This window comes from Etheostoma cragini, chromosome 10 (genome assembly GCF_013103735.1).
Source record: "Etheostoma cragini isolate CJK2018 chromosome 10, CSU_Ecrag_1.0, whole genome shotgun sequence".
In the NCBI taxonomy this organism is placed as follows: Eukaryota; Metazoa; Chordata; class Actinopteri; order Perciformes; family Percidae; genus Etheostoma; species Etheostoma cragini.
In genome coordinates, this window is record NC_048416.1 from 24637852 (window position 1) to 24661495 (window position 23644).

General features: G+C 38.5%; 1 protein-coding gene across 2 annotated transcripts in view; it reads right to left on the bottom strand.

Annotated features, from left to right (window-relative positions):
• fstl5 (follistatin-like 5) overlaps nt 1-19244 on the bottom strand; it is a 151968-nt gene extending 132724 nt beyond the window's left edge. Inside the window, exon 1 of one of the 2 annotated variants that reach the window (XM_034883342.1) lies at nt 18738-19244. In XM_034883342.1, the coding sequence (XP_034739233.1) occupies nt 18738-18760 (23 nt within the window). In that variant the 5' untranslated portion in view covers nt 18761-19244. The remainder of the gene's footprint in view (nt 1-18737) is intronic. The other variant, XM_034883343.1, reaches the window with a different exon arrangement.
• Between the last annotated feature and the right edge of the window lie 4400 nt (nt 19245-23644).

Here is a 23644-nt window from a genome sequence, read left to right on the forward strand (position 1 = left end):
GCTGGGTGTGAATAAATGCACACATTGTAATTTACTATCAGCTGTCATGCATGTTTGGCAAGTCATAAGTCTAGGAAAAAAGTTTTCCTGAAGTTGAGGGATACTCTTATGCCACTAGTCAGCTTAGACAAATTCTGATTTACTGCTGTTAACTCTACAATTTCAAGCTTTCTTACTCCAGTCAGCTTGTCTCACATACCATGGTTGATGGTCCACTAGGAACACCGATTTTTAAAGTAGAGATGCATTCTGATTTCTAAACAAAACTAAGAAGAACATTTAGTTTCAACAATCAGAACAGCATATGTTTTAAGTTAAGATATTTCAACCTTTTGCAAACCCTGTAGTAGAGTATTTCAGAAACAACAACCACCACTTGCATCAGAAGATTTGTGCCTATTTCTTGATAAAAGCAGGCCTGGACCAGAATGTGTGTTGATTTATTTAATCTTAAGAACCAACATCATGAAATACTGTAGCTGTTAGGAAATGTTACACGTTCAAATCTCAAAACTAGCAAGAACAAAGGTCCTCGTCAATTGACAATGTCTGTTTAAATGCACTTGAATAAAAAACATTGCTATTATCCTCGGCATTATTATGTAACGCACACCTGTTCAACTAAATTGCATTGTAGCACAGCAACAGTGAAAAGTCTAATCTACATCAACCGAGGATTAATTAATTCACTGTTTTTTCCCCACATAAGAATATTTATAAATAAATATATATATAACAAGTTGTGATAATAAAGAGCTTTATTCAAGCTATCTACTAAACCAGTCCCCCTTATAAAGAAGCAATGTCTGCTTGTCATATTTCTGCTGGTTTAAATCGTTTTACCAAAGACCAAGTTACTTTAACAAGTCACAACTAGTCCCTTTATATTATTTGAACAATTAATATAAATTATGTGCTAAAGAAATCTAACTAGCCAGTCCACTTTTCAAGAAACATTAGAGGAATGTCTAAAAATATATATTAAGTTGCAGATTTTCACCTCCAGATAGGGAGCCACCGTTCTGCCCCAGCGGCTGGACTATTCAGAAAAAGCTGATGCTTTTGCTCTCCACTCTGTTTAGTAACATGAACATGCTGTGTGCAGTTACAGACATTACATGATCTATACCTGTCTAAGTTAAAATATTCCATGTCTTTTTGTTTCAGCTGGACAATGCAATGCTGCCATGTTCTTCACCTTTTAGGCGTGAGTGCAGTGAACATGTATGGACAGGGCAGTGCTGGGGAAAAAAAAGCAAACAAGCGTTGTCAACCAGCCATGGCCAAACATTACACTAAAACACTCTCCATGTGAAGGTTGAGACCTCTGCGAGGTCACTGTGTTGTTTGAAATGTTTTTCATTACGTGATCGGTTAACCACAGCGTTTTTCAACACAAAATAAAACAAGTTTGCCACACTTAATCATTCTGACAGTTAAACTACAGGGACTAATCAGTAACTTAAATGTTGCATTTTAAACACAGCATATTCTTTGAAACAAACAAGTTAGTTTAATTTCTTTTTTATTCATAAGATACATAAGGTCACCCTCTTGTCAAATTGGCTTATCATATTTCTATTCTTATACTGCTACTAAACAAACTGATGACTGATGGAATAGAAAGACATACTGTGGCAGAAAATGCTATGAGCTTCCCTTGCACATTTTCTTTATACCCATATTATTCTGAATAGTGTCTTTTATTAGACGGTGTAAACCCTGGCTACTCTGCTGGCGATTTGATTTCAACCTCCAGCTTGGGTCAGGAAACCTGCACGTTTAATTCTCCTGCTTCATTTCACAATTTTGCAGTAACCAATCACATACTGGCTTATCTAACTGGCGCTCTATTGGCGGGTGTAACACAATGACGATAGAGAAGCAGCTTCTTGTTTGCATTCAACACATAGCGGCCACCGCTTGTTATAGGTATAAAGTAGCAGAAAATGGAACAGCGTAATGTAGGCATACCTCAAAATTGTACTTCACTACAGTAACGTTACTTGAGTTAATTGCTTATAACTTTAAGCTACACCATATCGCGATTATATTCCAGCTAAAGCTTTAACGTTACCAAATAAAAGTGTGCGTAAAAGTAAGATTAGCCTAACATAACGCTAACACATGAATGGTGACACTTTTGGAAATGGTGGGATTAGGGTAAACGTACCGGGGTAAGCCAATCAGAGGCAGAGCAGGGCGGGACATGCCCATATTCCCATACGGTACATCAAAGATCCTCTATACTAAACCATCTCTGGGTACATACAGCCATGCACTCAAATCAACTCCAACCACTCAGCAGTATTGTGCTGGGTGCTGCCACTGCCAGATGCTAGTATATCTACAGTATAAAACATACCATATAAATTGACTATACTTCATATATTACTGTTTGTTAGCCGACCATATGCTGAGTGTCAATCAAAAATCTGGTGGGAGCAATCTTATTCCTTTACTCATAAGTAATGTGCTTTAGTACAATTCTAATGCACTTTACTTGAGTATTTCCATTTCAAGCTACATTACACTTTTACATTAACTGTTACTCCACTACATCTGACAGCTTTAAAAAAAAATCTGATTCCCATTTTACAGAGAAAACCTATAATAATGACTTTCTAAAGTGATATATTAATGGTTGAACTACCAAATACTGATGTATATTAAGTATGGTAGTACCAGATACATTAATGGTATAGTTTTACTTATCTGATAAAATAGTAAATTGTATGGGCCCATTACAATTAGTGGGGCCCAATGAGTACTTATTTTTGATAGGCTACTAGTATTTTGTGTTTTTAATACTTTTAGCAACACTAATGAACACCTTTGCTTTAATAAACTTGTTTTTACAGTAGTCATGTTTCTAATTGTCAAGCGAATTTTAAACAAACTTTTAAAATGTCTCAAAAAAGAAATTGAAATGAGAAGAGTTTCCATTAACTGGTTTAGAGTGAAGAAAATAGAAGACGCAAAGCATAGTTTTGTCACAAGTCACAAGTCACGAATGGCTGTAGATGCAAACCGGCTCGCCAAATCAAGTTTAGAAGCTAAGTTCTTTGGCTAAATGTAGAGAGGATGCAATGTTGTACAAGTTGGCCACCTGTGCAGCATACAGGGAGGTGGCAGAGACATTTGGTGTCAGCGGTGTGCAAGGCCATGCAATTCAAGCTGTTGAAACAATTTGTCAATTTACCCAGAGTGGCTGAGGCACTGGTTAAAGTGCACTGGATGGGAGCCATATCCCGATCCTTCCCCCATCCGATGGATAGTCATGTGAGTTGCATGTTTATTCAGCAAAGTTGTTTCCATCCCCCATTTTGTGACATTCATTCTTTTTTTTAAATGGCAAAAAAAAACACAAGCAAAGATAAATTTGAGAAAGTTTTTTTGAATTTTGCCGTTTCCATCAACATTTTCTAATGTGATGCTTCATAATGCGCATAAAAATACGTTGATAGAAACATGACTACTGGAATATGACTTTATCTTAAGAGAAATATCTAAATACTTCTTCTACTAAGGCCAAAGTAACATACCAAACAAAACAGACTTCTAAAGGGGATTCTGTTCAGACTGAAAACGAATCTTATCATTAATATTATATTTCCAACTTCATAACTATTTTTATCTCCCACATTTATCTGATTTTATCTAAAAACATTCATGGAGATTTGTTTGCCAACCTTCTAAGCATTCGAGAAATGTGGATGAAATTTAGAGAAGGGAAAATTCATACTCAACAAATTGGATTGTTATTTTGTGTCTTTTGTGCTTTTTCTGTCAGGCCTAGTCATGTATTTTGCACCCTGTGAATGTTTGGTGACACATAAACAGCAGGGTTCCTTTAGGAAAACCTCAACAAATGTAACCACAAGAAGATCCAAGCTTTCTAGATGTTTTGCATACACAAGGAATTAGCCAGACAGCTTGTCAACTTCTGACTAGATGAGTAGACTAACTGAACCCTGTTCATGTTTCAAAGCTCCTCTGGTTGGTCCCTACTGTCTTCCAAAAACCCATTTCCAGTCAAAATAAAGACCACCCGTACAGCCGAGAAATTGCATTGCAGTTGTGGCACATGGGCCTGTTTCAACTTGCAGGGATGCACTGGTGCTCCCAGTTTGCTTTGTGAAGCAATAATTTCCTAGAGAGGCTTGTTTAAAATCATTCAAATTTTCAGCAAAGTCACTGGAGGGGAATTTGAAGTCAGCAGATCAATTTCTCCACTTTCAACTCTTCCCCCCTCTTTCACTGTATGCTTCAGCTGACACATTCCCTGACCTCCTGTGGGCAGATCTCTTTACGCACGCTCAGCGGTATTTCTATGTACAGATCAATTTGGTTGGGGTACTACAGTTTGTCTCTGAGATATCTGGAGAACACGGGAGCATCTGCTGTGTGTTTGCAGCCCAAGCACCCTGCTGCAGCATGTCTTATTTGGCAGAGTTATCGTGGCACTTCTTATACTCATACATCCCCAGCAGCGCTGTACACTGATAAAGGACTCCTTCAAGTTCAAAGCACGTCCAAAACCAAAGGCGACACACTTCCCCCAAGGGTAGTGGCACCGTTTGGTCCTTGTTCTTCCCTTACAAATGCAGAAAATGCTGGGCCAATCTCGCAGAAGGAGCAGTTCCTTACAACAAAGGAACAGAGTGATGACTTTGAATGCCATACATGCCCAAATGAGTATGTAATGGCCCTGCATGGTGTCTGTAGGAATCATTTTAAAGAATTTCTTACATCCTGCATACTGCTTTGCTATTATTTTGGTGCATCAAGAAAACATCTGTGCCTCTGTAGTCCAGAGACATTTAAGATGTGCATGCCAATGAAACATTCGAGGTTTAAAGATACGCGGAGAATGTTGCGGCAAAAACAAAAAAGCTTTTCCTTGGTAGTTCTGGAGAAGTAAAAAATAAACTCAAACAACTCAAACAGACCATACTACATTTCTTTTTGCAAGACTTGCAGTCAGTGAGTCAGTTAATAAATGGCAAAGTGGGTTCATAAAAAGGGGCAGCACTTGCCTAGAGGTTAGAGACAGGCTGGTGAATGTAGGGTTGGAAGCATATAAGCTCAGAGAAACTGGTAGTTGAAGTATAGTTGTAAAAATCTATTCCTTCAGAAAATGCTGCTGAAGCATTCAACTCAAACGTGTCTGCAATGAAACTACAAGCCTCTCACCAGCCAACAATATAAGGTAGAGAGGGAGTGCTCCCTCTGTTTTTCAGAAAAGACTATATTTGGTATATGTTTGACCAACAAAAGGAAGGAAAAGATTCTTGCTATAAAATTTTTTATTAATCTCATATTTCCAAACACAGACCTCGTAACTCTACACTATAAACTGTGCATGTACTGTACGTTGGCTGTACACCACAAACTGAAATTGAATTATTCACTGTAAAGTTTCATAAAGGATGAGATTTTTTTTATTGACTCTTTCAGAATGTAGCCATTATCAAAAGCTTTAAACCTTGATCCCAAAACTCTTTAATTCCCTTGCAGACCGCACAAATCAAATTGTTAATTCTTAATTACAACACTGATCACAAGCATGTGCTGGTAATTCATTAATGGTAATATATGCAGAGTAAGTGTGTGATTGTTGATAGTTAATTTCCAGAGCAACTGCCGACTTGTTCAGCGTGCTTCACTGATTTATCACTTCCCCTAAAAAAAGATTTCCAAAACCTTAAAAAATCTGTTCACAATCACATCCAAACCCTTTTCATTTCGTTTCATGCAGATGATTCAGTCTTTGTTGTCTTTATGTAGTAAGAGGACACTATCATTTCCATTTTTTGTTGTCAATGTTTACTATATATTCATAATATAAGAGAGAAAATCTCTTTTCCTTCTTATTTAGTCTTTTTTATGTTTCGTTTTTATTTCTTTTGGAGAAAACACTCACTTATTTGTTAGAGTGCTCATGTTAGGCTTTTTGGCTTTTTCCCTTTCCTTTATTGTTATACATCTTTTTGTGCATGTAATTGTTTTACAAAGTGAAAAAGCCCAAAGTTCCCTCCCCCCCCGCCCAAGGGGAGTTACCATCTCCAACAGAAAACACTGTTCACAAACTGCTCCAAACACCTCTTCTGTAGTCCAGACTCTACTCCAGTGACAAATGTTGGTCACTTTGTTTTTAACACACTTTATAATGCTTGCCTAGCTGCTAGCGTGGCATGCCCTCACACTCTGTTTCTGACTGGCTAGTAGTCCTCACCCAGGTTCTCCTGTCTCCCAACAAAGATGCCTCACTGATCAACACACAGGTTAACCCTCATGTTATCCTTGGGTCAAATTGACCCGTTTTTAGTTTTCTGAGCTGTCGAAATAAGAAATTGTCAACATTAAAATATCAAAAACCTTTGGAAAAAACGCAAAAAATGTCAAAAAAAGCGCCAACAACATTGAAAAAGTGACAAAAATGTTGGGAAAAGCAATAATAATGTTGAAAAAAGTGACCATGGTTGACAGGAAGAGCTGCAGCAATGTGCAGTACAACAAAAATATGGCATTTTCTGAAAATTAAACCATTTAAACCTATTCTGATATAACCTCATTTATCTGTCTTTTTACAGCACAGGGTTGCACAATAAAGTGTATGTTGTAGCCCTTTCATGCAACACGCACATGTCTTTGTTTTTTCCCAACAACTTGAAACTATGTAATCATTGTTGTATGATTTTGGCTGAATTGCCATAGATAACTTGATTGTTCAAATTTCTGGTCAATACTGTCACATCTTAACTTTTATTAATTTAAGTTTTAGGTTCCGTTTTTTTTCGATTCAGCCTATCGCTGCACATGTTAACTGCCCAATCCCTCTGTTTGTTCCAAGCTGTCGCAGCAGCTGGAAACATAAAATGCATTAATTCCTGTGTGCCAGAGGATTTTTCCTAGAAAGAAAGAAAAAAAACTCTACTATAAACCAGGTGCTTAGAGCCACAAATAAAGCTGAAAGCTGTCATGAATGGGATATTCTGTGAATCACCATTCTGTGGCATCAATTGGCAATCCAGAGTACAATGTTTTTCAATTTTCAGCAGAAACATGTCCCTGAACCCAAGAACTTTATTCAAAAGTATTGGGACTGCAGCAACCTTTTGTTGCTGGATTGTAGTTATTGCCCCCTGAAAATGTTCCTGCTCCCACGGTGGTACTATCTGATGGTTCAGGACCTGACCGATGGAGTTTGTATTAATGACCATCACTGACATAAGTCTAGTCTGCTACAACTTGTGTACCACATTCATTTATATTGCAAGCAACAACAAGGAATTTCTTTTGTTATTGATGTGCAAATTAAAATTACTTAGCTGAGTTTCCAAAGTTTAATTATAAACTTATTTTAATTTTACTTTTTTTCTCTGCAGATGCAGGCTTTTCCTTTTTTCGTGAGTTCAAACTCCCAATTCTACCTATGCGCTAATGTTCCTCCCCACCGTTCTTGAGATGCTGAGGAAACTCAAACATTGTGTCACAATAACTTTTAGTTCCTGAGTTAGTGCTTGAATTAAGGACCTCTTTAGCTCCTAGGACTATTTGGTCAAAATACCAAATTACTGTAAAGATATTTTTGTGCCTTCAAGTTAACTGAACCAGGAACCAGAACTTTACATGTGAAGTTTGTATAGATTTTAAATGCTTACATGACACATCTCATCAGCACGTCTTTTTCTCAGAAGAATGTGGCAAAATGTCAGTCTTACAGTCTTATAATCTACCCAGAATTAGGTGATTCAAAGCCACCTTCTCGCAAAATCATCATTGTGTAATCACCCGCCATTCATCTAAAATGACATGGTGGCAGATGTTTTGGTGAGAAGATGTACCACATCTTTTTGCTATGAGAGCACTTCCTCTGCAGACGCCCAGCTGTGCTGGCAGCTGTATCTGCTGACAGCTAGCATGGATTCTGCTTTGTGTGCAGCTTCAAAATTTTCTGTGATCTCCATATTTGGAAGACACATTTCCGTTTAACATATTTAGCTCATGTTTCTACACAGACCGTATCATTTGTGACCTTTAGCTCATGTTTCAGTCTGTTTTAATTAATTGTGAGTCTGTGCTGATATATATAGGGGAAATTTGTTTAATTGCTTGAATACGGCTCAATAACACCTGAGAGGTTAGAGATAAGTTATAATCATGTCATTTTGATTTGATTTGCTTTTAACTTCAGAAAGAAAGGAATAAGAGGTTTTTTTTGTCAGATTAACTAATGCAGTCTCAGCTTCAAGACACTTTTTAACAGCAGCCTTCTGTTCAAATATGTAAAATGCCAAAAGAAGTGTAAGACTGCATTAACTGTATCCTGGTTCATGCTATTCACAGTAAAAATAATGAGCAATAGTGGCTGACTGGTGAGAAAAGAGTTAAAAAGGGCCGCTTTTTAAAAAGTAAGGCTGTGCTTAATGTCTTTCTTTATATCTGAGGGGCAATTTTCAGAAAAGGGGATTTCTTTGTGGAGCTTAAATTGAGTCCAAATAGTTGAGCCACATCTGCACAGGCCTGGCAAAGCCTTAATCATCCCTCAGATGTTCTGGATCACGTCCAAATAAGAGGCACTTGAGCTGCATAATGTACTTTCGTAATCACTATGATATCACCAGTTAGGCTAATGGTCTAATTCATTAACCTAATTAATGAGTTAGCTTAATGCATTAGCATTAATTTGTGCATATTTTATGTCAATGTAATTGTTGTCATATAACATGTAGGTTTTAATAATAGCTCTGGGAGATGTTGGGAAACAGCAAGGAGTTAAACTAATTGGAGGTTTTCTACATTGATATGCAAATGAATGCATCAAGGTACTAACTTCTAAACAAACCATTAAATGATCTGCAGTATGAATATAAACAGGAAGTCACCAGTATGATTATGAGGGCTCTTGCACCATGTGACATGCCGGTAGGAGGTAAGAACAGCTAGATGATGACAACGTGCAAAACTGTCCTAAAAAGGCAGGATGAAGTAGTGAGTAGTAGTCTGCTTTAGTCAATGATAATTTAAACTGATTCCTTTTTTGCTACTATTACCAAGTGGTAATACAAAATATAACATCACTAAGGACTTGCTCATCTTTTCATTTGGGTAAAAGTAACATTTCATGGTGATACAGTTGAAAGCAAAGAATTTTTTGACAACTCTTCTAAGTCACAGGAATAAGTGACTTAGAATACGTGAAGCTGCTACACAAGAGAGTGAAGTTTGATTCAAGAAACTACTCAAATAAGAAAGGATGAGTCTGAGTGTGACTGGCTAAGAAACTCGTTACTACCACATTACCTGCTGTTAAGGTGCACCTAACCCCCAATTGCTCCAGTGGGGCTGCTTAGTGGCTAGTAAATAAAAACTATGGTTATTCAGGGCAGCTCTCAAGTGTGCCTGTGTTTTATGAAGCATGGTGTTGCTTTCTTGCTCAGTGAACCTTGCCTGAATGAGTAAAAGTAAAAAAAAAAAAAAAAAAACTATAGTATAGTCTCTGACAACAGAAATTTTATAGAGAAATTATCACATTGTTTGCCTCACTGCTTTAATTTTCAGACACCATGACTTCTTAATTGGACAACAGGGTACCACGGGTTGGAAAGCACTTACCCACAACATTGGCAATAAAACACACAATTGGCAATTTGAATTGACTGAAATCTCCAGAACAGCAACTACACAGACCTTTAGGTGACCTTGTTTTCTGCTTTTTTCAATGTCAAGAATGAACTTTAAACTTTAAAAGCCAATATGAACAAGAAATCCTGAAAGCAATCAGGGAAAGAAACAACATGAACATTACAATTTCATCACAACCGGCAAATTGGGTTTGAGTGTACTGTTGCTAGTTGCTAGTTGCTAGTAAGGGATCACACCCTTGAAGATACACTAACAGCTAGAACTGATTGCTCTGCTGATCAGCAGCTTACATTAAGGTTTTCAAGCACATCATGTTCCTCTTTTACCTTCAATTATCGATCAGCACTCAAGGCATGCGGTGTCACCTGGCTGAGGTCTTTGCCCATCCATCCTATCCGGAAGTTATTTACTATGCAGACAAAAGCCTGTGGTGTGGAATCAAGGCTGTATCAGTTCTTAGTGATATCTGCCTGCTTTGGCATTCCTATTGAGAGGATCTGGGTACGCCATTGCCAAAGGCCTGAGTAATAATCTTGACTGGCATGATGTATGGTCTAGCATTGCAGAAGTATCACTCAATCCAGAACATCAGCATATTCACTACAATTTCATTCATAGGACATATCTCAGCCCTGTGAAAATGCCCCAGATGAAAATAATTAACAGCCCTTTCACTTACACCGACTAAGAGAATGATTTCAACCCGTTGGAAACCATCTCATGACTTGTCTATTCGTACATGGACCCTTTTCCTTTTGGATGTCACATACATGGAGCACTCCACGGCTCGTATAAATGGAGCACCAGGAAAGACTCGGGACACTTGGCTCAGCATTGCTGAATCTTTGAAATCCATGCTGTAGACTTGTGCTTTAGCCTTCCTGCTTCTATCTGTGAATGTGTTTGGTCCCTTTTGTCATGTTGGTCTCCCTGTCCGTGCCTCTTGTTTGTTTGTGTGTTTGTCTGTGTCTGTTTCTGTGTGTCTTGTTTGTTAGCTGCAGACATCGTCCTTGCTGTTGTGTTTTTTGTTGTGTCTCCCTTCTTCCTGTATTTCCTTTCTTTGTTTTGGTGTGGAAACATTTGGTAGCAGAGAGGTATTGTGGAGGAGGTGCACTGTGCCTTCTTCGGAATGTGTAGTGTACTTTTCTTTATATTGTCATTTGGACCAATTTTTTGCACTTTTGTTTTATTAAAAAAGAAAGTGTTGCAAAAAAAAGGTTTTCAAGCATGTTGTTACTCGAAATAACTATTTTATTAGATATTCATGACTTAATTGGAAAAAACATGTAAAAACACCAGCTAGGTTCTTTATTGAATAATAGCACAAAAGAATTTGAAACTGTCTCATCATTAAAAACCTCATAACCTCATCAATCACAGCCCAGTCCCTACTGTACAGTTACATTTACAAGCCTGAGTTCAATGCCACAACAAATAATTTAATCTGACTTCTTTTTTGTGAGCCATCACTTTCACTGAACTTCAAAGAAGCAACTTTCCGTCTACAACCCAGCTTCCGAACCCTTTAGGAAACCGCAACTCCAATATTCTCGACTCCGTAGACAGAATGCACAGCTCCAAAAGCCAAGAGGATAACAGCAGAGCATCCCAGTGCAACCAGATAGCAGACAAAGATGGAGATAGGCCCTGGTGTAATATTGTTGGCTGCATGTTGTGATGATATAATTCATTATCCACCATCCTTTTTATGAGACCATTATCCGTTCAGATATCTATCTAAAGGCATAAAATGTGATTACACTGAGCTTTGAACTTATCCTGCCGTGTTGTGTGTCCCCACTGAATGCCTTGTGCACCACAGTTACATTGTAGCAATGAAGGAGGAACGTCAATCACCAATGCGTCATGGGAGTGTGTTTATTCTGTGTGTGTGCGTGTATGCGCGCACGCATGTCTGTGTGGATAATGCCTTTACAGTGCTGTCTGCCTACCAGACTGTCAATCATCTGCTTTTACACCCAGAACTCTAATTAACTTTTGATATACTCCGCTGACACTATTAGGGTCACACAAACAGATCATATTTTGCATGTTTAGAATATTTAGTTCATGTGGAAATATGTGAGCCAGTAAGGATAGCAATAGTGGATGAGAAAAAGTTATTTTTCTGCTCCGGTAGCAACTGCAGAAGCCGAGAGTTAAATCACTTTCAAAGTTAATCTGTTATAAATCCTGGCAGGCAGTCCAAATCTAGGCAGAGAAACTTCTGAAATCAAATGTGGAATTTCAATGATCCTCGTGCTCAGAAAGTAGATGCTTTACCACAATTCAAAGAATTCAGTCTTAGGATAAAAACAAGACGAGTGTTTCCATTCCTGAGTTGGCATGACTCTTATACTGGAGATATGAAAGGACCTTTGCTGGAATCAGAGTGAAGTCAACCGTGTGAGACTGGTACATTCAATGAGACAAGGCGAAGGGATTAACATTAGTGGAAACATTAAGAAAGTCATGAGGGTAACAGGAGTTCAGCTGGTCAATCACTGGAACGCTAATGAGCCTCTGATGTGTTTCTAACTCAGCAGCTTGCTTTGTTCTCAGCAGGACTATAGATGTGTTGTGTTACGGACTGTAAGCAATGGCTGGGGGATCCTGCAGGGACTCAAACATTATTTTCTGAACTCACAAACAGGATGTGCCATTGTCAGTTTCACTTTATCACATTTTCCTTTTTCAGTTTCACAAACTTTTGGTCTGTTTTAGGACGTACACTACGTTATTCAAATGTTGAAAAAAATGTGTCTTTTGTTTGCTTGATAACCAAATGGCAAATGAGAAGAATAGGTCTTTAATTTAGGAATATTACTGAACTGATTAAAATATTAATTTTTATAATTGTCAAGAATTAACTATCTCAACCATAAGCATGTTTGCGCCATGCTTCTATCCCAACTAAGGTAACGAATTCCATATACCAAAAGCAAGCTAGCTGATTCCCCCCATTTCCGCTCCATGTGTTGAGCCAAGCTTTATGGCTGCTAGTGGTGGCTTTATTAATTTACTGTAGAGTCATGAGAGTGGTCCCAATCTTCTCATCTTACTTTAGGCAAGGAGGCAAATATACATATTTTCCCAAATGTCAAACTGTTCCTTTAAAGTGCTCGAGAGCTTGTCAAACTGGATCTGCTGAGGAAGATCACGTCTTTGAAAGCCTAATAAAAGCTCCTAAATGGACTTTGTTTTGGTGCTATTACAAATTTTAATCAAAATGTCTTTCAAGAGTTAAAATAATCAGTTTTGAAATTAAATTGAAACTCATTTGAGTGAATAAAAGTAACTTTTACAAACACTCAAATCTACTTAAACTTGAAGGGTAATTGTTGGACTGTATTTTTTGGCTTCTAAAGACTGGCACTTGTAAAGAAGCGCTAGGTTTTCTCAGACTATATAGTTTGTCTTTGATCCACCCAGGCAGTCCTGAAAATGCCAGATAGCACATTGTGACCCATTCCCAGCAGCCAGTTTATACTGTATGGACATCTTAACTTCATCCTCAGATAGTGTGGACATTATTCATCACAGCTCTAAATAGCCACCCGGTGAGAAATTTAAGTGATTCTAATATATATTTTGTCATGCACAGGATTTCTTTTTAGCTTGGCTCAACATCTTAAGAATTGGAAACAGCCTACTCTGTACAATCAGCTCTGATTATACCCTGGGATTCATCCAAAAAGCCACAATTATTAACAATTAAGATGAGTGAGAACCACAACACATCGTTTAACATATCAGAGATTCCAGGACCTTGTGCAGCGTCTCCAGAGTGCACCAATAAGTTCTGCATGACAAAGGTTTGACAGCGGGGACTTGGACATTATTTGATCCACATTACAATCATTTACGATCGCAGGAGGCTCGACATACAAGGCAGTGGGAGGAAAGACCTTGACTCTTCTTTTATAGCCATTTAATTTATAGACCATTTCAAATGTTGTGAGGTACAGGCTGTTGCTACAACTTTGCAGGAAAAAGCCTGGTAGCCGGCCCCATTGTTAACAATCATTACATAATCAGACTGATCCTATCTAGTGTACTGTGTCCAGAACAATGCTGTCACACTTGGCCACAGAGGCAGTAAACACTGAACTGCGACCTGTGATGCCATCAAAATGCAACACATGTCCAGACCACCCCAACACCCTCCTCCCCAAGTGTCAAACGCTTCCAACAAATAGCATTATTATCTTGTAGACCTGCACAACCAACTTCCCCACCCAGTGAGACATATTTTACAATGCCTCAGGCCACGCTTGCCATCAGTCCGCTTGCAGCACACTGACAGGATTAGCGTAGAAACCTTGAGTCTGTTAACCTTAACCCTTAAGGTTTCTTCAACTTCTATTATGGTCTGACCATCTGCCAAAGAGCAATGAGACAGAGAAAGAGCAGTTTGAACTTGTCATCCATTCTCAGCTTTAAAGCAGCCACAAAAGCTTTGTTCTGCTGGGCTGTATGAAATGGGTTATGACTATTGCAATTTACCAATCCACTTGGAGTTCAATCAAGACATGGAGTGGAGGAGGTCATGCTTCACAAAGCTAGAGCTGTTTGAAAAGTCATGAGACAGAGCCTCATACTGTTACCTTAGATTGATTCTCGAAGCAAAACGAAAAACGAAATATGATCCAGTGAAAATGTTTGACTTCACTGCACAGAATAGACAATCTCATATATCATCACCGCAAGTTAACCCCGTGCTAATATTCTAAATAACATTATACAGGTTCTCATCTGTAACTGCATGTGATCTAAAGAGGTTTTCTGTTTGTTTGCATGCTTTCAGAAAAGGTGGACTCGCACATAAAAGAGTGCAATGTGTATGATAGAGTAAAAACAGGTTTTCACTTCGTCAAACAAACGCCCTGCTTGCCAGGAGACATGAGTATGTCAGGAGGTAGTGTCTGCTAAGCATGGCAGCAGAATACCGTGTCTCAATATGTGTGGGTCTACTGCACAATAAAGATTCCACATATTGAAGAGGGGAACAACAAAGACAGACGCAGAGACACAGATGGGAGTTGGCAGCGGTTACAGCTTTGCTCCGAGTGGGAAGAGGGGAGGTGGAAAAGGGGAAAGCAATGTTCAAAGTGTTATTGTTGAGGTGGGTTGGGGCCGAGCTATTGAGAAAGGAAATGTGAAACCTTTACAATTGGTGTACCAAAACATATGTTGGACACATTTATATAATTTGAAATTCAGATTTCACAGGAAATCGGAATTTCAAATTATAATTTACTTTAATTGTTTTGCATTCACAAACATTACATGTGTTTTGGGGATTCTTTCAATGAAGACAGAATTCAAACTAAGGATTGATATTTGATATTTTGGTAAATAAACTTGTTTACTCTTTTGCTGAGAGTTAGATAAAAGGATCAGTACCTTTTGTCGTTTTCATCCTTAATTGTATGTAAATACAAAAATCTTGTTCTGTTTTTTGTCTTTGTGCTGTAACAGTTTCTTGCCAATTAACAGCTGGCTGCAGGGACTTCTGGGAGTCTTGTCATCACCTTGATGTTATCAGGTGAACAGTGAAGATGTGAAGTGTTGTGTGGATGGACTAAATGAAGCTATTTACATTACATAGCTGTCTCTAAACCACAAATCATCATTTTTGTATGGATTACACAAATGAGATACAACACATTTAGTAAGCTTTAGAGGTGCTGGGAGACATATTTTTGAACTTTGGAGAGAGCCAGAATCTCTGCGTTGAGCTATGCTAATCATCTTGCTGCTCTTGGCACAAACATGAGGAGTATTGATTTCCATCCAACAAAAAGGTTGAACTATTACTTTACAGGTTGGGTTCACCCAAATTACAGAAGAACAGATATTGACTGTGTATCTATGTCCATTGTATTGGAGGGAATGCAGACATTTTAGAGACATACTGTATATAAAATAAAACCCAAAAATGTGTATGCCAGGATACCAAGTGAGAAAGGATTTTGACTCATAATGTGAGTAATTTAATAGTTAAAAGTTGCTTTGGAAATATGTCCAACAAAATGATAGGATGAAATGAGAGCTTTTCTGATGTGAAAGTGTGTAACGCTCCATCTGCAAGAACTCTGATGTGCTTTTCACTGAAAAAGATTCAACCATACTGCCTCTTATTAAATATGCATAAACTATGGCACCTTATTCCTTTATGTTTATTAATAAATAAGTTCAGTTCCGTAGCAGTTTGATGTTACATGTTGGAAAGCCTCCTGAAGGTAATGGATTTCATAGATTCCTAAGGAGCCCAAAGGAAAATATGTTCAGTGCCCCAGTAGAAACCCCCTTAACATGGACAGTGCAGTATCCTTAAAAAGACCTGTGCTTGATCAACATATTTGTAGTGTGGAACCGAAAAACCTTTTGGACCAGACATGCAATTGACAAGTGGACTGGCTGAATTTGTAGATGCACCTGACATCTGTACAGAAAGGCATAAAAGTAACCTTGGGAAAATATGCTTCTTAAAACCAGTTTTCCCCCTCAAGCAACTCCATAAAAAATATCTCAGAGGATAATGGGTAAGGATTTTTTTAACCTGCTGGGACACCAGGACACCTGAGGTTACCATGAAGACCATAAAACGGTGCCATTTTCAGTGGCAGGACAATTGTCCTCCCCAACATACAGCCTGATTGTCATATCATCTAAATATACCCCCTCCCCCTCACTGCCACCTGCCATTACTAAACTTTCACACACATTCCTTTTACATATGCTTTGATCAGTGGCCTAGCATTATTTTCCTTCTTGCCGGTGAAAGGCATATTGACTCAAAAGCATTTCCCTTCCTGCTGTGCTCTAAGAAAGTCATTGTATTGAAATGGATAGCAGAGCAGCTCCATTAACACCCCTACCTGCTCAGCTGGCACCATCTCCTACCTGTTGTTAAATGGCTTAATTGGATCTGGGCTTGAAAGCATTTTTTTGGTCTTAGCGGGGTGAAGTAATATATTTTCCTAGGGAAAATATTGTGTTGTTTGGCTTTGTTGGTGTCTTCATTGGTCCGAACATAAGTGTGAACTGACTGTATCCTATCTATGCAGAAAGCCCACATCTGTCTTTTCACATCCCTCTTCAACAGAGTCTGTTAGTTATTAAAACTAGCATGTTTATTAAGTACCCTCACTATATTCTGCAATATATTTATAATACATAGCATGTATAAAGGATATATTACTTGGTCCCTGGTTCGTATTCAAGTGGTTAATCAATTAGTGAGTGTAGCCTTGAAAAACAGATCCACTCATTCCATCCAATGTGCCACTGAAAATAGATTCTATCTTGTGGTTTCAAAGAGCTTTCAAAGATAAAGTGAATGCATTCATGAGAATAAAGGGATTGAAGTAGGATTGTAAAGGCCGACAGATGGTTGAACACTCAAACTGCATGGTTTCTGTAGCATTCACACTTCCTCTGCAAGAATTTCAATTACCGCAGCAATTATTGGAAAAATGTGCTGGGATCATTAGTGTCTGCGTGCATTGTGAATCACACAAAATGTCAAAATGATGTAATCAAATACAATATACAGACTGCTGGATTTGTAAATCTCAACAAACACAAGGTTCGTCTGTCCCCCTGATACTGCGAATACCGCTGTCACAAGACTAATCAGGAGTGTACAACAATTGACACACAAATAATAAAGAAATGCTCATTTTGATTAATGCTAAGACCTAAAAGTTACACTACAAGTCCCGTTTTAAAAATGTGACTTAGTTAAAAAGTACGTAAGTAGTATTAACAAAATGTACTTAAAGTAAAAAGTAAAAGTACACAATGCAGAATAATGACTCCCTATGAATGTTACATTATGTATATCAATCATGAATGTATAATTAGAATTGTGTTTTCAGTGTGACGCAAATTCTAACTATAGGCCTAGATACACTGTGGGGAAGTTTAATCTATTACAACACATTGTTTTTCATTAACCAATCAGTGCATAGTAAAGTGTATTTGTCTTGTAAAGTGACAAGAAACTAAAGCTGTCAAGTTAGATTTTCCTCTGAAACTTGTATTTGTGCATTTCTGCCTTATTTTAACTGCTCTTTAATGTTTTTTGTATAGCACTTTGAATAACCTTGTTGGTGAAATGTGCTATAAAAATAGAATAAATGATATAGTACAGTTCTTAAGTAAACATGTAGTTACATTCATCCATTGCTTACAGATAGCATGATGTTTCTTGTATTTAGTTATTTTTTATAAACTACATAGGCTACAGTTTTTTATATTAATATAGTAATTGTGTTGTATTTATTGTCCTGTATAGGAACTAACGTTGAGGCTACTGTATATCCTTCAAAAGAAACCTCAAACCCTCAAAGGATTTCAGGCTGTAAATCTGAGTTGTATCGATTGCAGAACTTAATCTGTCTTTAGGTTAGCCTTAACTCCATCTGCTGCACCATGGCGGAAATAAAACCAAAAAAAGGAAAGACCCCAAATTTCCTTCGCAAACCACGAAACAACACAACTAATGGCCATCCGCGGCGCAAAAGCCTGTAATATACTGCCAGATGAGCCAGGCGCAAAACTGAGGATGAAAAACAAAAGTATAATCCCTCTGCTGCTAACGGTGTCACTCAAGGATTAGCGTGCCAAGGGAAGAAAAATAACACACTAAGTAGTGCGCGGATAAATTAAAAGCTCTGCGCAACGTGGCGTGTCTCCAATCGTTTCAAAAACATTGATTGTGTTACATTGGAAGTGTTTGTGCTTCAGTGTGAGCGCCCCTCGCAGAATAACAGCGACTGTAATCTCAACTTCAGATACCCTGATATCAGTTGATTTGAGCCTCCGGGATCTGGCGTCAAGTAGGCTAAACTGAAACGGCAAAAGCTTGAGGCGACAGATTGGGAGATATTTTCTGAATCAAATGTGACCTGGTGGATTATTAGACAAGAGTTGTGTCGCCTCAGCGATGATGAGGGTTAAGCTTTCTGTCTGATAGCGAGTCAGACAGACAGAGGGACTTCCCCTGGATGGAGCTGTGCTCGGATAGGCTTTTACACTTAAAACACAAACAAAACACACAAACACAGCTTCATTACCTGTGTGTCCAAGGGTAAACCATCCAGGAGGATAATCCAAACGAGATTAGTGGTGAACGGAAGGAAGCAACACTTCTCAACAAACTATTATTAATGGTAATTTCGAGCTCCGGCCAAATCCACGGCTGGTGTATAGTGTAATTTCCGATGAGTAGAGAGAGAAAGGTCCTCGGGAGAAGTTTGCACCTATAAGCAGCCAAAGAGGAGGTTGTTAATCCTTTCCAAAAAAACCATCAATGTCGAGTAGAGCCGATAAAAGAGGGAGAGGAAGAAGAAGAGAGGGATATGGAGTTCAGCACCACGGCACAGTGGACAGCTCCGACGGCGCAGCGATCTCACCTCGGCCGCTCTCGGGTCTCGTGTGCGCCACCGAGGCAGGAGCCACCAGCCCCAACCTCACCTACTGGCTCAGTCCCCACCGGATTTACATACAATCACGCGGGAGGGAGGGAGGAGAGGAAGGGATGAACCAATCACGAATATCCCGTAGTAGGCAGTAGAAACAAAGAACGAGGGCAGACTGACAGAAGGAATATGAACCGATCCTGTGCCAAACCTCCCTAAGAGGGAGGAAACTCACTCACTCACTCACTCACTCACTCACTCACTCACTCAGTACTACATCTCCACACTGTTCTGCTACTGTATGACCTTCAAATGATCATCACGAGTGCTGAATGACAATATCAACAACATTTTATATAACATTAGGTGTGTTTATTACCTTTTAAGACCTGATCAGTTTGTGTATTGTTATGTATTAGTAGTAACCAAGAACATTAACTTGAGTAACGTAACATAATTTTTAGGTACTGCATCTAATGTTACTTTACACTTCTACTAAATATAATAATAGTTTTACTCCACTACATCAGTTGAACATCTGCAGTGACTATACTTTAGTTTCAGATTTACCACAAAAAAACTATGATCAAATAAAGTATGATTTGTTGTTATGGATTAAGTCAAAATCAGCTCAGGACTTTTAGTTGTAACCGATTTTTGCATTGTGGTGTGACTGCAAGATCTGAATACCTTTTTCACCAATGTAGTAGTAGTAGTAGTAGTAGTAATAATAGTAATAATAAGAGAAGTAGTTGTTGTTGTTTATCATGTCATGAACACACAAGTACTCAGCCAACATAGACTTATAAGACACCAAAAACCAGTGATGGAGGAAGTATCCAGATCCTAAAGTGAAAGTAACATGTAAATGTACTCCACAACAAAGTCCTGCTAACCGATTTTCAATGAAGTAAAATAACATTTCATTCACTTTAGTACGTTTCATTACCAAAACATTAGCTTTTTGGAGGATCAAAAGTAAAAGTAGCCATAATGAAGAATGGCACCTTTCAGAGTAATATTTTCAAATTATTACTGATATTTAGCAGCGTTCAGTGTCAATGCTGGTCAAGGAGGAGCTTAATACAACAATCTGTAAAAACGCATTTTATGGTTAAAAGATTATCACATATTGTGTATGTAAAACATAAAAATTGTAAAGTAGGACCTAATAAAGCTATCACATAAATGTAATTGAGTTAAACAGTGTGTTTCCCTCTAGAATACAGTCAAATGAAGAATAAAGAAGCAGTAAAAAGGATAAGCACTTGAAAATAGCAATATAAGCTGTACTTGAGAAAATGTCCTTTTTTGTGCCTCCCACCAAATGTAACACGCAATCTTCATATAACGTAATAAATTACATTGCAAATAAAGACCTTCACTTCCTCTCCCTAAGCTCTACAAAAAAAGGGGGAAAAAATGTTTTCCCCCTAAAAAACAACTTTAAATAACTTGCATCAGGTCAATATTTATGAAGCATGAGTGTGTGTGACATTTAGAGTGCATCAAACGTTGTGTGTGTCTTGTGTACAAATCACATGTATGCATTTTATAATTACTTATTTGTGTAGGCTATTTATTTTTGTTTAGCCTAGTTTCTATCAGTTTTGGTTTCTCTATTTACACTTTAAGACACCAGACTCTTAAAATATACACTGTACTGCAGGCTGCTCTTGGTGCATTGTATTCCTGTTAAAGGTGCCATGGCATGAAAATTTCATTTCATGAGTTTTTTTTTTAACATTGATGAGTTCCACCAGCCTGCCTTTGGTCCCCCAGTGGCTAGAAAAGGTGATAGGTGTAAACCGAGCCCTGCTCTGCCTTTGAGAAAATGAAAGCTCCGATGGGCCGATCTGGAATCTTCCCTATATGTCATCATAAGGGGAAAGGTTACCTCACCTTTCTCTGATTAGACCTTGACAAGCTGGTCAAGGCCGCTACCCCACTCTCCAGCTTGCCCTGCGTCTCTCCTCCTCAACAGCATGTAAAGCTACAGATTCAGAAATGGCGCCTCCTAAGGGAAGCTCATTGTGGGACTGACTCTAGTGGCTGTAATTCTGGACAAAGGCTGAATTTCAGGAAGGAGACTAAAGATACAGTATAAGGGGACCACTAAGGTCTATATAAACACTTCCAAAAAGCAGCATGTCATAAGAATGTATGACACTTCAGGGCAAAACATTTGCTCTAGCTTGTTGCTGTATTATTGTTGTACGTATCAGAGGTGTGCACGTGTTTGGTTATCTTCTCAGCAGCTGACTGCATTTTGTCACACATGAAAACATTACTGATATACAGTATTCATGTCATTATTAGGATTGTGAGAGTAATTTGACTCAAAGGGGTTTCAGTCTTCATCTAATTAGTAACCTGATAATAGCAACTTCCCACAGTACTGAAGATGGATAAAGATCAGCGTTAAACTTAGATGAGGTCAGACTTAGTCGTTCCTTCATTCTAATGACAGCTGCCCACATTCACAAAATGGTTTCTCACACCACTACTTAGATGCAAACCAACTTTGTTGTAAGACAAGAACTCCAAGATTGTATAATTTCTGCTAAACCACAGATTAGATTCAGTGTCAACGTTTTAAAAAATCCTTGCTTTTTACAATATCTGCACACATACCAACTACAGAATATTTAAGGTTAGTGGAAAACTGTTGGTTTAGCACACAAACTAGAGCTCAGTGGCTGTGACTAAAACAGTTGGTGAGGGCATCAAGACTTCCTGCACTGATAGGAACCATTGGCCATGGAAGTAAATTGTGAGGTGTGGAATCATACAGTGGGAGGAACTTTTGCATCTTTAAACGTTTGTTAAATTCTTTACATACCTCATCCATCTCCTTCTCTAGGTCTAAGTAGGCTTGGTTGCAACCAGTGCAATCAGGAATAACAAAATGCTCAAATAAGCAACACATATGACTGTTTTCCTCATTGAACTTGGAGGAACCTAAACTGAATTTTGACCAAACGAGCCAAGGATTGAATTTAGTTCCTGTAGGAGAGTTGCAGGAGGTAAATTATTCCTTTGGAGAAGACGAGATTTAAACCGTGTTCTGCATTGATAAATCAGCCACTTTGTATGCCCAATACCTCTTTCCTTAGATTTTGTCACTGTCCTTCCTCTCTTGCCTGTGAGAGAGGACAGACACTATTTACCATAACAGGTCACTTGTTAGGAAACATAAACATGGGTCATTTTGAACATTTGAACAAAGAACCTATTCTGTTGTCTTCCAGTGAGGGCAGGTGAAAACCTGAACCTGACTCAAACTGAGACAAGGAAAGGCAGCTTTACGTAACTTGTCATTAGTTAATTGACGGAAATGCAATTGCATTTAGCTATTTCCTTGACAGAGTGAGATTAACAGACCACTGCGAAAGAGCTGAGTAAATCTGAGTTTTGTCTGTGTAGCTGTGATAAGCAGCATTATTGTCTGATTTGATTCCCACCAACTGAGTTTATTTCTTCTAATGACTTCCTCTTCCTAAATCCACCTTGATATCACCACTCTAAGCCTACATATTGTGGTTATTGTTGCTTTGATCCTTAACCCTTTCTACCCCACACAGGACGAATGAAATTCATTTCATAACTAATGTGCAGTGCAGAAACACCACAAAAAAATGACACCTTAGCAGAAGAAATGTTGCCGAAATAAACAATGCATGAACAACAAAAACCCTGGAGATTACTACTTAAATATCTAACATGTTTTTATGTTCATCCTGAAAAACATGTCACAAGCTTCATGCCTCATGTGTAAATACACTGCCAGAGTCACATCACCATAATCAAACATGATGCACTCATTCAGCACGTATGCCAAATGTTTTGCTCCTGCAAAATGAAGTTATAGCATGATTCATTAAGCCAAATAAGAAGGAGCTCTCCCTTGACATTCTCCCTGCAAATCCAGAGATTTTGTTGCCACATCTGTGCTTATAAACAACCCGTGTGTATATGACACTTGGGTGCTGCTGAGATGGCTGTAATTTATCATGCCGACAATTAATGCCCTGCATGGTAAATAAGGAAGTAGGGGAAGGAATTGTCTCTGTGGCATGTTGTAGCATTTTGTTATTCAAGCTGGGAGTTCTTTTTGTGTGTGTGAGTTTCTGTGTAATTTTTGCAGGCTGTCTATGGTGAGTACATAGCTTGTGTGTGTGTGTGTGTTGAATGTTTGCACACAATGGAGTGGTAGAGAGTCCACTTCTGTATCTGTGTGAATCCAGTTATTTGCATGTATCGGTGTGGGTGAGCTGGCTTTTTTTGTGTGAGTGCATTTATACAAAAGAATGGCAGTGAGAATAATCAGTTGTGTGTCGGTGTGTGGTGAAGACTGTAATAGCTTGTGACACATTGTATGGCGAGAGTCAGCAGGAGCACGCTCACACAGATGTGATATGTGGCCAGTATCACATCCCATTATACGTTAAACTTTGCAGTGTCGAGCACAGCTCCAGATTGCAATGTCAACTCGATGTACATTCACTGCGACTGCTGCATTAGGACTAAGCATATGGCTCCCACCCTCCACTCCTCGGGCC